This window comes from Arvicola amphibius, chromosome 2 (assembly GCF_903992535.2).
Source record: "Arvicola amphibius chromosome 2, mArvAmp1.2, whole genome shotgun sequence".
Classification (NCBI taxonomy): domain Eukaryota; kingdom Metazoa; phylum Chordata; class Mammalia; order Rodentia; family Cricetidae; genus Arvicola; species Arvicola amphibius.
This window is the reverse complement of record NC_052048.2, coordinates 137,338,136-137,353,100: the sequence shown is the minus strand read 5'-3', so window position 1 is coordinate 137,353,100 and position 14,965 is coordinate 137,338,136. Positions and strand designations below refer to the sequence as shown.

At 41.9% G+C, this 14,965-nt stretch overlaps 1 protein-coding gene across 1 annotated transcript in view; it reads left to right on the top strand.

Annotated features, from left to right (window-relative positions):
- The window catches only part of Znrf2 (zinc and ring finger 2), a 92,046-nt gene extending 77,630 nt beyond the window's left edge, over window positions 1-14,416 (top strand). The window contains exons 4-5 of the mRNA XM_038318580.1: window positions 132-211; window positions 4,307-14,416. Of these exons, the coding sequence (XP_038174508.1) occupies window positions 132-189 (58 nt within the window). The 3' untranslated portion in view covers window positions 190-211; window positions 4,307-14,416. The remainder of the gene's footprint in view (window positions 1-131; window positions 212-4,306) is intronic.
- Window positions 14,417-14,965: the final 549 nt, after the last annotated feature.

Genomic DNA, 14,965 nt, shown 5'->3' with positions numbered 1-14,965 from the left:
TGTCAGGTGTGATCATTAAAGATAGTGATTTTTTTCCAAAGACACTAAAGTCAAGTAGTTGATATTTTTATTATGACTATAGGATGTGATTAAACATGGGATTTATACTTTTCTGGTTTGTTCTTTTCTAGCTGCATAGATGAATGGTTTGAAGTAAATAGATCTTGTCCAGAGCACCCTTCAGATTAAGCATCTGATTCCTGTGTCATGGGTAATTTGTCCCTTTTTTGTTTTAATTGATTTATAAAATCTTATTTTGAATTACTATTTCATCTTCAGTTTTTCAACTGTGTGTGTGTGTGTGTGTGTGTGTGTGTGTGTGTGCGTGTGTGTGTGTTCCTGTGCCCACACAGGCCTGCAGCATGTGATTATGCACAAGCCTTGGCATGTGTGTGTAGATCAGAGGACAACCTGCCTGCAAGAATTGGTTCTGCCTTTCTAACATGTAGGTCCCAGAACTCAGGTTTTGAAGTTATGACTTTCGCTGCTGACCTATCTGTTCCTCGGGTCCTTAGCTCTAATTGTCATTCATCCAATCATTCACGGAGGCACATTTCTCTGTGCGTCTCTGTGTATGTTTTCTAGGTATTTTGTAAGACTACTATATAAAAACTCACATTTAAAAATATACTAAGGAGGCTAAGTGTTAGGATACAGACTTGATTGTCAAAAGCCCTGGGTTTAATTTCCATCACCAAAAACCACTCCCAAAACATCAGCAAAAAAACTACTTAATTAAAATTAAAAGCAGCTATTTTGATTCTTGAGTAGAGTTAGGTATTGAGTAACTAGAATACTCTTGATACTTAAAAACACGTTTGTTTATTTACTTACAGTTTAATACTGGGAGGAAACAGTGAGGTACATATCATGACCACATTTTCCAGAACGTTCTTTAAGGGTCAGAGAGATTAAGTCCCATGATTTAAAAAGTAAGTTGTATCACACTCATCGGAGCTTTTGTGTTGTATCTGCACAACTTAGTGCAAGTCATTTTCTTCTGAATCAGGTAGTTTAAAAAGGGCCGCAAGGTCCTGCTGCCCTGCTGAGCTGCCCTGGGGCTTGAAGTAGGTGCTTCTCAGATGCTGCTACTCGTACCTCTCATTTGTCCCTAGCCCTGTGGCCTCTGCTGCCTCCTTTTCAGAAGGGCATGCCAGGGAAGCATGAAGACCTGAGCTCCGATCCCAGAACCCATCAGTGGGCAGCTGATCCACACCTAGAGCTCCCTGGCCTAGCCTAGTCTAGCCTAGTTGGCCACTTTCAGATTTAGTGAGAGACCCTATATCAAAATATAGGGTGGAGAGCAGTTGAGGAGGACATGACTTGTCAGCTTCTGGCTGCCACACATGAGCACATGAACACACACAGTCTCACACATGAAAGATAAAAAGAAACAAGGCACATTGCAAGTTCCAGACTGCAAAAAGAGTTTAATCTATGTGCTTGAGCATTGTCCCAGGTGTTTTCTTAGGTAATATAATTCCGGTCATTCGGAAGTATTGTGTGCTGGTGTCATTTTCTGTCCACTACTTGTTTGCTGTTAGCGTGGTACTGCTCAGTGCTCAGAGAAGGAAGCTAGAGCGGCTGGGAAAGGTGACTTGTTGAGGACACATAGTCTTGTGCTGGTTTGCACCCAGCTCTTCAGACATTGATGACTAGCGATTTTGAGATGATTAGACAACATATCCTTCAAAAAGTTACATCATGTGACTAGCCATTCTCCTTCCCATCCTTAGCATGTTGTAAATAAAATGTATTTGTATCTGTAATAGGCAGATGCGTCACACTGCAATAGTAATGGAGAGTAGTTTGTTCTGCTGAGTGAATTTATTTGAAAATGCTTAGTGAATTTAGGTAAATGATGACTCTCTTTAATATATGTCCCATAAGGTAAATTAAAGTAAGGCATCATCTAGCTTTAAAAAAATAAGGTTAACTTAGTTTCTCTCTTTAAATATGAAGCATTTAGCTAATCTTGTAATCCTTCAGAGAACTGAGAGACTCATGATCAAGGAGCGGACACTATAGCCAGCAGTAGACTTGCTGAGCAGCAATTAAACTAGAAGGTCTAGGGTCTTGTTCTCTGCTATCCTTGCATAATTTCTTGTGCTTTAGGCTAGCAAGGTGCTGTTCATTGTGTGTGCTGTCTAGTTTTATGTCAACTTGACACAAGCTATGGTCAACAGAGAAGAGGAAGCCTCAATTGAGAAATTGCCTCCATAAGGTTGGGTTATAGGCAAATCTGTAGGGCACTTTTTAAATTAGTCATTAGTGGGGGAGGGCCCAGCCCATTGTGGGTGGTACCATCCCTGGGCTGGTGGTCCTGGATTCTATAAGAAAGTTGACCGAGCAAGCCAGTAAGCAGCACCCTCTATGGCCTTTGCATCAGCTCCTGCTTCCAGGTTCCTGCCCTATTTGAGTTCCTGTCCTGACTTCCTTCAGTGGTGAACAGTGCTGTGGAAGTATAAGCCAGAGACACTATTTCTCCCCAACCCAACTCACTTTTGATCATGGTGTTTCATCACAGCAATGACGACCCCTAACTAGAACAGTGGTAAAGTTGCCTGTCACCAAGCCTAGTAACTGGTATTCCATCCCAGGGACCCGCAGAGTGGAAGGAGAGAAGCAATTCCCACATGTTGTTCTCCATGACCTCCGCCCATGTGCCCACCTCCACAGACAATAAATAAATGTTGTCATTAGTATCTCTTGCTCTTTAGAAGTCTAGGCATTGAGGTGATGTACTCAAGAAACTTGTTTGCAGCATTGGTGAGGATAACTTAACAGATTCAGAAGTGAGAACTGCAGCTGGGTACACGTGAAAGCAAAAGCACTGGAGATGGGGCCGCTATCAGCTGGGGTCTCCGTAGGCCCTAAGTACAGATGGGAAAGTAAGATTTGTGGTGCCGAGCAGTGGGATAGTGAGGTGGTGTCAGGGCACGTGTGCATCTGTGTTTTTATTTCACTGTTGGAAAGATAGAGATTTTACTGTTTATTGTTTTATGGTGTTGGAAATCAAACCCATGGTCTTGTACATGCCAGCAGTTTACACTGAGGTACATTCCAGTCCCAATATGTATCCTGTTGTTGTTTTAGAGCTTGAACTTAAACTTCTCTTCCGGCTAGGTGGTACCCTGCCACTGAGCTGTATCCCCAACATTAAAACATTTTCTGATGGCAAGGATGCTTTGAAATACTGTTGTGTGTTGTCCTGTGTCTGGGTCAATACCGTTATGAGAAATTACTGAACCATTTTAAAAGAAATAGTAAACAAAAAAACAGTGCTAAGAAAATGGAAGTTTTGCTGGGCATGGTGGTGGAAGTTCTGAGTGAGGCTAAGCTACAGAAAAAGGTATTTAGTGTTTAACATGGTAAAGTATATCCCTAAATCTTTAAACTGCAGAGAATTATGCTCCTTTTAGTCTGTTCTAGTGCAGTCAAGGAAATCTAACAAAGTACCTGAGGTGGCTGGTGGTGAACAAAATCTCTTTGCTCAGTGTCTTGCTCACTGGAAAGTCCTAGATCAAGGGGCCAGAAGACAGAGTGTCTTTGATCATTCCTCAGGTGTCCTTGGATGGCAGAAAAGTGGTCATTGACCCTGAAGGGTTCTTATGTTTTCGTGATGGAGATTAGCAAACCCTAAAACCACAGCAGACCACAGCAGACCTAGTTTTTTCTTTCATGGTCTCATCACTGCACTTTTTTCTTTGATGTCACAGTGAGCTCATGGGATTTTGGAACACATCCCTCTCATGGTCATTAGCATATCTCTGTCAACCTTAGATAACAACTGAGCTTTGAGATGAACTTAGATGGGTTAGCTTGATCTTTCTACACAGCTGCCTGCAGAAATCTAAACTAACAGAATATTTCTTTTAAGTAGCAAAGACCCTGCATTATATCAACAACATAAGAATTTAATAATTACTATTCCAAAATAGAGATATGAATATGTTCAGTCTTCATTAATTATGAAGTTGCTTGCTGCTTTTATTTGAGGAGATGATTTTAAGTTTGAGAGGGTGTGTGTGATTTTGTGTGTGTGTGTGTTCATGTGTGTGCTTAAGCACTTACTGTGAAAAAGGAATGACTTAAGTTTTTGCTGATTTCTTCTATGTTAAGCTTTAACTGACCATTCTGTTTCTTGGTTTGTTGTACAGAATAATAACTTTATAAATTTCTGAAGTAGTAAAATGGTAGTATGAAAGATCACAATAATAAAGATCTCTTCGTGGGAGAATGGGTGCTGTATTTCTGTTATTGTTACCATATTGATCATGACTTAGAATAATTTATTTTTATGCAGGTTTTCTTGTGTTTTCAAGATGCTTGAGAAATCTGGAAGATTTGAAGATCTATCTCTGGAAAAAACAATGAAAAGTGCAGGCTTCCTCAGCCCAGGCTGAGTTCTGTGACACTCGGTGGTCCAGAGGTGGCTGGACCCCAGAGCTTGAGTGCACCAAACTTGCATATAAGGGACACACAGGGACTTTGAAAATGCTGCACATCCTGTACTAGTCACTGCGTAGATGATACTGATAAACATTTTGTATTCGGACGCCAAAGTTAACTAATTTCAAAGTTGATTTACTTTTTATTAAGTTCTGTAGAGCTGCTGTTTTATTGTGTTTGTTTTGTTTGTTTGTTTGTTTGTCTGTTTGTTTTTAGTTTGGGGACTTCTTATTTTCCCCAGCATAATGTTTTTGCATTCACCTATTCTTAACTTGAAAACCACCCAATTTAGTTTTTACAAACTTTTCAATGTGAAACCAAGAAATGTAATCAAAACAGTATAATATTCTGTGAATGGAGAGGATAATCTTAAGTTCTTCCTTTCCCCCCATGTGTGAAAAATAGACTTCTGGGTAGGAAAGCTAAAATATGCTAGTAGTTTGAATTAAAGGTTTAATATTATAAAAATGCCATCCAAAGAGTAAATCAAGTTACATAATTACATTTTAGTTAATTAAATGTAGAACTGTCTGCTGAATTGCAGTTTCTGAAATACATTGTTTTTTTAAATAAAACTGCGCAATAGCTTGTTAGCAGTGACCATCTTGCAGCTATGCAACTTTGAAAAGTCTAGATTTGCAGGTCTTCATGCTGGGGCCGCAGTGACTGTCCTAACAGGGGTCTTTTCTTCCTTTTGTGTAACTACTTCATTGTGCTTTGCATTGCCAGGCAGTTTTCCCATGTTTGGTAAAATGTTTAGCAAGTTGTAAATTTAATACCTTATGAAAAGGGTGAAATAAACACATCTGCAGTGGGACTTGTAGTAATTTGAGGGACATTTTATATACTTTTAAAAATCAGATTATAATTGGGATGCCAGATTTCTAGCAACTTGCATTTTTAGTTTTCCAGATAATCTGGAAGTTAGCATTTGATAAATGATTTTTAAGCAAATATAAAGATTTTGTTAATTTATAATTTATTAATGTGTTGTTACTGTAATTGAAAATGTTGTGGATACTTTTAAATTCAGTCTTTGTAGAAAGAACTGTATTAAGCAAAATTATGTGAATAAATATTCCCCCAAAATACATCTGATGGTTAAGAATACTGGAAGAGTGCTGTCAGGCTGCAACAGTGGATGTCTTTTTTAAAAACATATCAGAATATTACAAGTAGGTTTCACATTTGGTGTCCTCAGGAGAATGTTGCTCCCGATCTAGTCCATGCCACACAGTCCTGCTGCCCTGCTGAGCTGCCCTGGGGGTTGAAGTGGGTGCTTCTCAGATGCTGCTACTCGTACCTCTTATTTGTCCCCAGCCCTGTGGCTTCTGCTGCCTCTTTTTCAGAAGGGCAAGGGCAGAAGGGCAGGGGGTGGGGGGTCTTCCCAGATAATGGGAAGCGCTGCACTGCTTTCCTGTTGTAGACTAGATAGAGCTTTCCTGCGGTTCAGCCGTGGGCTGTTACGGTCAGTGGTCAGACACCCAGAACCTCAGTGTGGCAGCTGCCAGCACAGCTCTGTAGCTGCCTTTTTTCAGCCAGTTGTAGGAAGTTACTCTTCCCTCGGGGGAAATTTTCTTTCCTTAAGTTTTTTTTTTTTTCTGCTAATATGAAATCTGAATCTGAATCCATTTCACTTCATCTTTCAGTCTGTAAGCTTTCTTCTTCTCTCTGATTTTTCCCAAGCTCTTAGAATGTGAATAATTGCTTTGCTTTCTACTACTGGTATATTGTTGTGGTAAGAATTATGTCTGCTGTCTTCTCTTCTTGGAGAGAAGCTGTGGTAATTAATATTTAGAATCCCCTGGAAGGTGACCTGCTTTGTGTCAAGCTCAGCTTCCTGGACGTCTCTCCTCAGTTCGCCCTTCCTTCATCCTGTCCTCCAGCGGTCCTGACGGCTCCCGTGCCTTGGCTGTGAGGTCAGAGCGCAGTGCTGCCCTGTCGAGGACACGGACGGACGGACTGTGCTTGTCTGGACAGTATTTACTGAAATGCGTTATAACAGCCTTTTTATTTCTCAAATTTTATAAAATTAGCATTTTTACTTTAAATTTTGTTTGCAGTGATTTCCTATAGAGAACAGTTTAGAAATAGAGGAAAAGAGAGAAGCTCAGATGTTCCAGTTTCTGTTCAGAGTTCCTGTTCTAGGAATGTTATATATGTGAGACTTTATATAGCATTGCTTATAATATTTATCTGTCTGTGTGCGGACACTGAGTAGCATCAGTCATAAAATTATGTTAGCTATCCGAATATTCACCTGAAACTACTGATAGCAAATACTATGGCGATGGAATCAAAACTGGGGGCCTCACCCAGCCAATCACCCCTCCTAGAGTCTTTGTAAATGCTCCTGGGATAAGGTTGCACGTGTATGGAGGAGGAGGCACATGCTTGGGTTTCTCTAGCGCCACTCTGTCCATAATGAATCTGTTGCCATTTATTTTCTTCTTTAACCTGGCTTTTCATTTCCTCTTTACCGAGATATTTAAGAGAAAGCACTGTTCTCTTTAGAAATCCATTCACTTTATTTGACCCTCTCTAGAGCAATAGACATAATGATTTTCAAACCAAGCTACTAATCAGACTGCATGATTGTTTTAAGAAGAGTGTTTCTGACTGTTAATAAGCAGTGGTCTCTGCCTGACTTGTTTTATGTGACAACAGAAGCCAGTGTAAAGTCATGTTGACTGGAGTGTATAGGTTTGGGCTCTCTTCTGCATTCTTTGTTACATAATAATTCGGTTTCCACCCCTTTAGACACTAGAATGCAGCCCAGAAAAACAAGGACAATCCTGAGCAGTGCTGCAGCACACCCAGCAAAGCTGTTTCCACCTGAGTGAGCGCTCAGGAGTGGCAGTGCCTGTTCAGACCTTATTTCACGCTGTAGTTCTAAGTCTGGGTGTGCTGAGGTTTCAGAGCGCTCGTATCCCACTGGGCGTGGTGCTTCACAGGCACGCACTCAGGAAACAGGATTACCACGAGGTCCAGGCTGGCCTGGCCTGCAGAGTGAGTTCTAGGCTAGCCCGTCTCAAAAACAAACAAACAAACAAAAGCAATCATTTTAATATGTTACAGCAAGACATAGGCATGTTCCTTTCAGCGAAAGGGATCATGGAGTCAGTGTAAATAGTACCTGCTTTCCTGTACCATCCTGCGTGAAGTAAGAGGATGTCCCCAGCAGTGAGCCGACGGTGAGCAGAGCACTAACTCTCACAATTGAAGAAGAGGTGTGTCTGTAGCCTGACTGATAACTGCACTGCGCATTGGCCTTATGACCAGATAGCCTTATGCTTCACAGAGGAGGGTTCCATCTAAACCAGAGCCAATCGTCAGGGCACACAAAGTTACTTAGAGGCAAATGGTGCTCTTGTCAGCAGTGCCATTTGCTGGTTGTAGGCGCTCTGGCGCCTTCAGCCATTTTCCTGTGGGTTTGGTTTACCCTGGTGTAAACTCGGCATTCACTGGCAGCAAGAGATGAAGTGTGAAATGCCCCTCGTCAATCACTGTACAGATATTTTAACTTTAAAACTTTTAGCATGTCAGTACTTCGGAGCCCATTCTCTTATTTTTCCTAAAATATGTCACTTGTAATATTTTCTTAGCTGTATGATATGACTACAGTGACCTTACCTGTTTCACTGCCCATTCTTTCTCCTCCTCACATCTGCTGGATCTGAATGGTGGCTGCTCCGCGCACTTCTGGTAGTGATCCACTCCTGAAATTGTTGATAAGGCATCCTTGGTGGTTATGTACCCAACTAATACTCTTTACCATATTCCGTAAATGTGCTTAAACTAGGAAATAGTAAAAAATGTAAATCAAAGAGTTCTCTGTCTTAAGTGGGAAATACCTGATCTCCTAAGTCTGTGGACTTTCTGTGAGACCTTAAAAGGCCTTGAACACCAGAAATGTTAATATCTGGTTTCATTGAATATCCACTGTCAGTGGCCTCACAGCTTTGTTGTCATCTAGATGTCCAGACTCTAATTTTTTGACCAGTGGCTGAAAATAAGATTGTTTTATTTGTATTGGTCTCTTTGTTTATGGAGAAGCAAAGAGCAATTGGCATGAACTAGCATCCCCACAAATGAAGAATGTGATACTATACCGTTTATTAGCATGTGTGTTTCTTAGCTCTGTCCCTGGGCCATGAGGATCTCAAGATTGGACAGACATAGTGACATTCTCCTGTCACGGAGGAGACATTTCTGATTTAGTATGTTGGAGTTGACATGTACCGATCATTTATTTGGGAAACTTTGCAACTGCTTGCCGATTGTCAGCTGTAACTGGCACCAGAAATGTTTCCTTCATTAGCCAACCACGTGCATACCTGGTATGCTTGAGAGGTTGAGGCAGAGGCGAGGATCACAGGTTTGAAGCCAGCTTGGGCTACACAGTGAGTTTGAGACCAGCCTGAACTACAAAATGAGAGCTTGTCTCAGAGTTTGATTGTAGTCTTGTTAGAGTGTTTGCTTGTACATAGCACAGTCAGGAGACGTTGGTCTGGGAAGAAACAACAGAGCATCGGACTTGGTGGCACCGATTAGTGGTCGCTGTATGTCTCTGCAGGTGACTTGTCATGCGGGTTTCTTTGGTTGAAAATCACAATATTTGTCTCCATTGATTTGCTCCTGGTTCCCCAACTCTTCTATAATACCTCTTTATTTCCTCTATCAGAAAGTATTTTATTGTTCTTGTTAAATAAGGCCCTGGAACTAGAGAAAATGTATTAGGAACAGCCTGTATTAGTGTGATCTCAACAGAAACGGAACAGTTCATCATTGATAGTTTAATAAATAAAATTTCCAAATGATCTTGTTAAACTCCTGTTCTTTAGAAGTAGAAAACAAAGAGTGCTCTGAAAGGAAGTCGTCGTGCCCTGCCTGTTATCTTTAAGTCGACAGTGCATTGCGATAGAACAGATATCTGAATGCTGAAAAGTTGCCATGCTGTAATTGATGTTACGGCCTCTTTATTTTATTACCCATAATAGCAAAGCTAGATCTAAAAGTATGAACATTTCTCATAAGCTTATGGTAATGGACAAAGGTATGTGTTTTCCCGTGACTATAAGTAAAGGTGTCCTTTGGAATACCTGATCTAAACCTTTAACATTATCATAGAAGTACAGCTGGAGCCCTGTTGGGAAGGGTGCTCTGTGAGTGTGTAGTCACACTTTGTAGACTTCATTTGTTTCATAACTTGCCTTTATTTTTGGAAGCAGTTTTTAAGATATAAACAACATTGGGTTCTGTAGAACCGATTAAGAAACTAGGCTTTGGGGCTGGACCTCCTAGTCTTAGGCATCTCTGGCCATGGGTTTTATTCTCTGTGCCTTGCCTTGGTCTTCTGATATCAGGACTCTTGTATTAATAAGAAGGTATATGTATTCCAAGTCAGATACGTAATATACATAAATGTTGATTACTAAACAAAAACATTTGTACCCATTTATGATTTTTATAATACATTTACCATGAAGTATGATGGTAACATCTGAGATCTTAACTTGTGTTTTGGAAGAAGCCATGGATTAACAGAGAGCATCGTGGGTTCTGATTTCCATTCTCATCATTTGGTGAAAGTGCTGTTTGAACAACTTTACATTAAGCAGCTTTTGATTCCATGCTTCTTGGAACTAGGAACATAGTAATGAAAGTCAGCTGGCCCCTGGGAGCTTAATTTAAGTTACTGTTGCACACTGGAGAGTAAGTAATGAGCTGTAGCAGACATTACTATGTAATACGACTCAGAAGAGATGAGCGCGTGATTAGGTCTTTAAGAATAGATAGACGGCCAGCTCTGGAAAGAGTGCGCAAAGAGACTTGTACAGTAGACAGAAAATGAGAAAATCAGCCTTCACTTTATCTAGGGAGGCAAGCAAACAGTAGCTCATGCAGCATGTGTGTGTCTAGCTGTGACTAGAGGACTTTCCACAGGAAAAAGACAGCCTTGCTTACATTCCAGATTGGGAAAGTGGAGACTAGAGGCAGAAAGGCCTGCTAGGAAATCTATAGTAACTCGAGAGATGAGCGGGAAGTAAAGGGAAGGGAGGGCAAGAGGACTGGAAACTTAAGAAGGAAAGTTGACTCCCCTCAGCAGTCATCTTTGCAGAAAGGCGTAGAGAGCTGGTGGGACAGCTCCTTGTCTTTTTTGTATATCGTGAAAGGTAGACAGTACCTAGGGAAATCTGATTCTGCCAGGAATATCCTAAAGAGCCATAAATAAGGAGCGTACGTATGAAAATGAATTGAGGTGGAGGACTGGATAGAGGTTTGAGCACAAAGCCAGAAACGAATACATGCAGTTGCTTCAGGGTCACAGTGCCTTAGGGCTTCAAACATTGCCAGCACTAACTGCGAGAGTGAGGGGCACGGAGTTATTTAGCTTGGCTTAAGTTGGACCTCTCTTGAAGCCCCATTGCCTTAGCTCCTGTTGCTCTGACCCTTGCTTAGTGAGTGCCAACCTGTGCCCTGAAACACTCTTGAGAGTTTTGTCTTGGGTTCCTTTCCATTGTGCCTGACTTCAGATCTTGACAATGAAAAGCAAAGGTACAACTTGGTTTGGGTACACATCTATATCCTGGTGATGATTGCTCTTAAAGGCAGATTGGGTTGTGCTCTGTAGAAGGACCAGAAGGCTACAGGTTGCTGTTTCATGGTCTTTGCTGTTAAACAAAGGACAGAAAGGACTGGTAAAGGCTTGGAGGAGCAGCAGCCTTAGAGTACAGGTCAAGGAGGCAGCCTACTGATGATCTAGTCTAACAGCACATCCATGGCAACACCACAACAGATTGCTCTTCAGAGGACAGGAAGTCACAGGCCAGACCTGTGAAACAGTGGTATCTATCCCGAGAGATATATCCCAAGATGACAAAATCCCCTAGGTTTATATATTTCACATAAAATGCTTTTTAAAAAAAATGTCTGCAGTACTTATGCTAATATAAACTTAAAATTTTGTCAAATAGTGCTTTACTCCTAATAATATTTTGTGAGCTCTTGAACTTACTATGTTACGGGAGTCAGATAGACTATAACCAAAAAATACCTTCCCAATAAAATAAATTTGACTTTTTACTATTCCTGATATACTTGGTCCTTTGGGAGCTGAGTGATCAGAACATAGTGTTGGCCATAGTGTAAAACAACTTTAGGAAAATAAACAGTTGCATATCATGAGCCCTTGGTAGCTTGTTAATGCCTGAGATGTTTAGTGTTAGGTCAGGTGTGGTCACACACACCCTCAGTCTCAGCATTCAGGTGGCAGAGGCAAAAAGATCTCTAAGTTTGAGACCAGCCTGGTCTACAACAGGCCAGCCAGGGATAGGTAGTGAAACTCTCCAAAGAAGTGTAAGGCTAATCACCACCCAGATATCCAGGTTCTGTACACCAAGGATGGCATATAGTTCATCTGTTGTTAGAACACAACCATAGACTGCCCTAGACTACTCAGACATACAGATCCATCTTGCCATGTAATTGATTTGACAAAAAGTCCCCAACTGATAAATCACTAGGCTTTTGGTTTTCTGTTTTCCATCTCTGAGATCTATCTGGAACCAGCCCTGTTCTCAGTGCTCAGCAGTTAAGTGACCAGTGGCTGTTGTCCTGGAAAGTCCAGGTTCAGACAACTCCCTCAGAAGTGTTTTCTGACTTTTTGTACCTGGATAGTTCTGAAGGCTTGGTAAGACCTTGACCTCATTTGGAGCTGGTTTTGTTTAGCAGCTGCACGTGAGCAGCTCTTGCTCTGTATAGGGACTAGATGGAAATAGTGTCAACTTCAGCAAAAGAGCTTGAAAACCCTTTGCAAAATTAGGGTTTTTGTGTATTTTCACGGACAACTCTGGCCTTCAGTGTGGCTGCAGCTTTTGATGATTCTATTCAGGCTTCGATTAGCTTGTTGTCCTGCACAGGAGCTGAAGGGTTCTTGGGGTCTGATTAACCAGAGTTGTTCATGAGCTCCTTTTAGATGTATCACCTCTCAAGTTCTACCTGGCCATATTCCTGACCATCTAATTGTAGTTGATTTTACCATGTTTATGCTTGATGCCTTTAAGCTCATCCACAAAATACTCATTTGCAAAATAGACTTCATGACCTAGTGTGGGGAGCAGTCTAGAAGTAGTGAAGTCTAAATATTATTGAGGCCACTGTCCAGGTTGCTGAGGGGTCTTGTGCTCCAGTGTCCAGCTGAAGGGAGTTACTTCAGGTTAAACTGTGCCCTGGGAAAGGCATGTCATATGTTTGTGCCTTTTGATGCCTGTGAGTCAGTAATTTCTCAGAACTTGGCCGAGCATAAGATTGACTCGAGAGGCAACAGGGAATGCAGGGGCAGCTCTTTAAATCTGTCAAGGCCTCAGCCTCACCACATGGACTCTAGGCTAATCTTTGCAGTGTGGTCCTATTGGGTGTCCATACTGGAATAGGTTCAAGAGACCTCAGACCTGTGCAGCCAGGCTCTTGACATCTCTTCATCTGCTCTTCCTATTAAGTCAACATCTCTTGATGAATGTTGAGAAGCTGCTCTTGGTGATGTTATAAATCCTCCCCCTGTGGTAAGGAATAAGTGACTTGTCAGGGCTCCAACATTTTATTTTGCACAGCCAAGTTTAGTAGGTTCCTCAAAACCTTTTTTACCTCCAGAGCAAAAGTCCTCTGACTTGCAGGCTTTTATCTTCTTCACATTTAATAAACTCAGCTTTACCCTCAAGACTGAGCACTGACATCTCTCTCTTGGCCCTGAATCGGTGACCCTAGTGAGTCAGAGTTCCCAGAAGCACCCAGAACACAAGAAGTTACCAGGAACAAGGACCATAGCAGTTAAAAATAGTATCGCTAGCTGGCCTAGTAGCACACACCTAATCCCAGCACTTAGGAGTGGAGGCAGGAGGATCAGTAGTTTAAGGTCACCCTCCTTTCTACATAGCCAGAAACTAGCTTGGGCTACACAAGACCCTGTTCTCTAAAACAAATGTTGCATTCCAGCGAGACAGAAAAAGCTGCCCCAGCCTGTGTTAGTCACGGAATGAGCCTTCAGCTCATCCTGCAGAGGAGCGTGTGAAGCTGTGCTGATGGGGGCAGACAGGGAGCCGATATTTGCTCTTTATAACAAAAAGGTTGGGAATAAAATAGAGCAGCCATAAGAATAAACTGGACACATGCCTATAGTTCCAACACGCAAGAATCGAAGACGGGAGGCTTGCTGTGAATTTGAGGCTAATGTGGGCTCCATGGTAAAGACCAGAGCAGCTAAAGCTACATAACTAGACCATCTCAGAAAGCAATAGGTTTGAAACACTGTTCTTGAGTAGGCATGTGTCCTTGGGTCTTGGAAGGAGTAAGGGAGGGCTGTTGCCCAGGACAGTGGTCTCATATACCAGACTGTTGTGCTACTGAGAGCCAGCGTGTGCACTGCGGATGCCAGGCAGACGTGGTGGCCCCGTTTCCTCAGCAAGAGCAATGGTGTCCTGATCAGACTGGTTCTTTTTCAGAGCAGCTTTAGTGACTTAAAATTTTACATATAACAGAAACACCCGTGGGGAATAGCACCTAAAGAATTGGACAGAAATGCACCTACGTGGCTTTTCTATGCAACCAAAATAGAGACCATTCTATCATCCTCAGCGTTACCTCATGTCCCTTGAGTAGCTTCCCACCTATCCACTCAGCTCAAGCCGCCGCTGTCTGCTCTGTGTTGCTATGTACTTGGTGAAGTCAGTGTTTTATTCATGTGTGGTTTCACTCAGCGTGGCTCTGTGAAGAACATCCACCTTGTTACTTGAGTCAGTTTTCTGCAGAGTCATGTTCTGTTACATGAAGATGCTGTCATCCTATTGGTGTAGACCTCAGCTGTTTTAAGTTTGGGTTATTATGAATAAATGATTAAACATTTATATACAATGTGTGTGAACATATAACTTCATTTTTCTTCAATAAATATTGGTGGTAAAATTGCCGAGTTGTGTGGTGTTTACGTCATAAGATGTTGCCAAATTGTTGCAAAGTGTTGTGTTTCACTTCCCACCAGTGCCACACTCATTGGTACACACCTGTAATCTGTTCTTATTAGCCGTTCTTCATTTAGTGAATAGTATAATGTGTATGACTCTGCCACATTCCCCAGACCTCTGGATGCCTGCCTGTCCTGTCCCTGTTCCAAGGGAGTCTCTTGTCCTTGGGCTGATGACCGCATTGGATATCCTTAATTTTGTGCCCCCTACATCAACCCTGTTTCCAACACTGCTCTACACCAGAGTTTACCCCCTTTACTCCCCCCAGTGTGTTTGGTCTACCTCACCCTGGCAGAGCTACTTTGCTCCAGAATCTGCTCTGTTCTTTGCTTTTCATCAGTTTCCAGGGCTTGTCATTCCTGGGTTTGGGGAGGGTCTTTGTAAACCTCTGGTCATTGGGCTGTTCAGTTTTTAGTTGGCTCATATTCCTTACTGAGTTACAGCATGGGGGCACGAATCTTTTGTTAGGTGATCTGTAAATGTTTGTCTGTGGC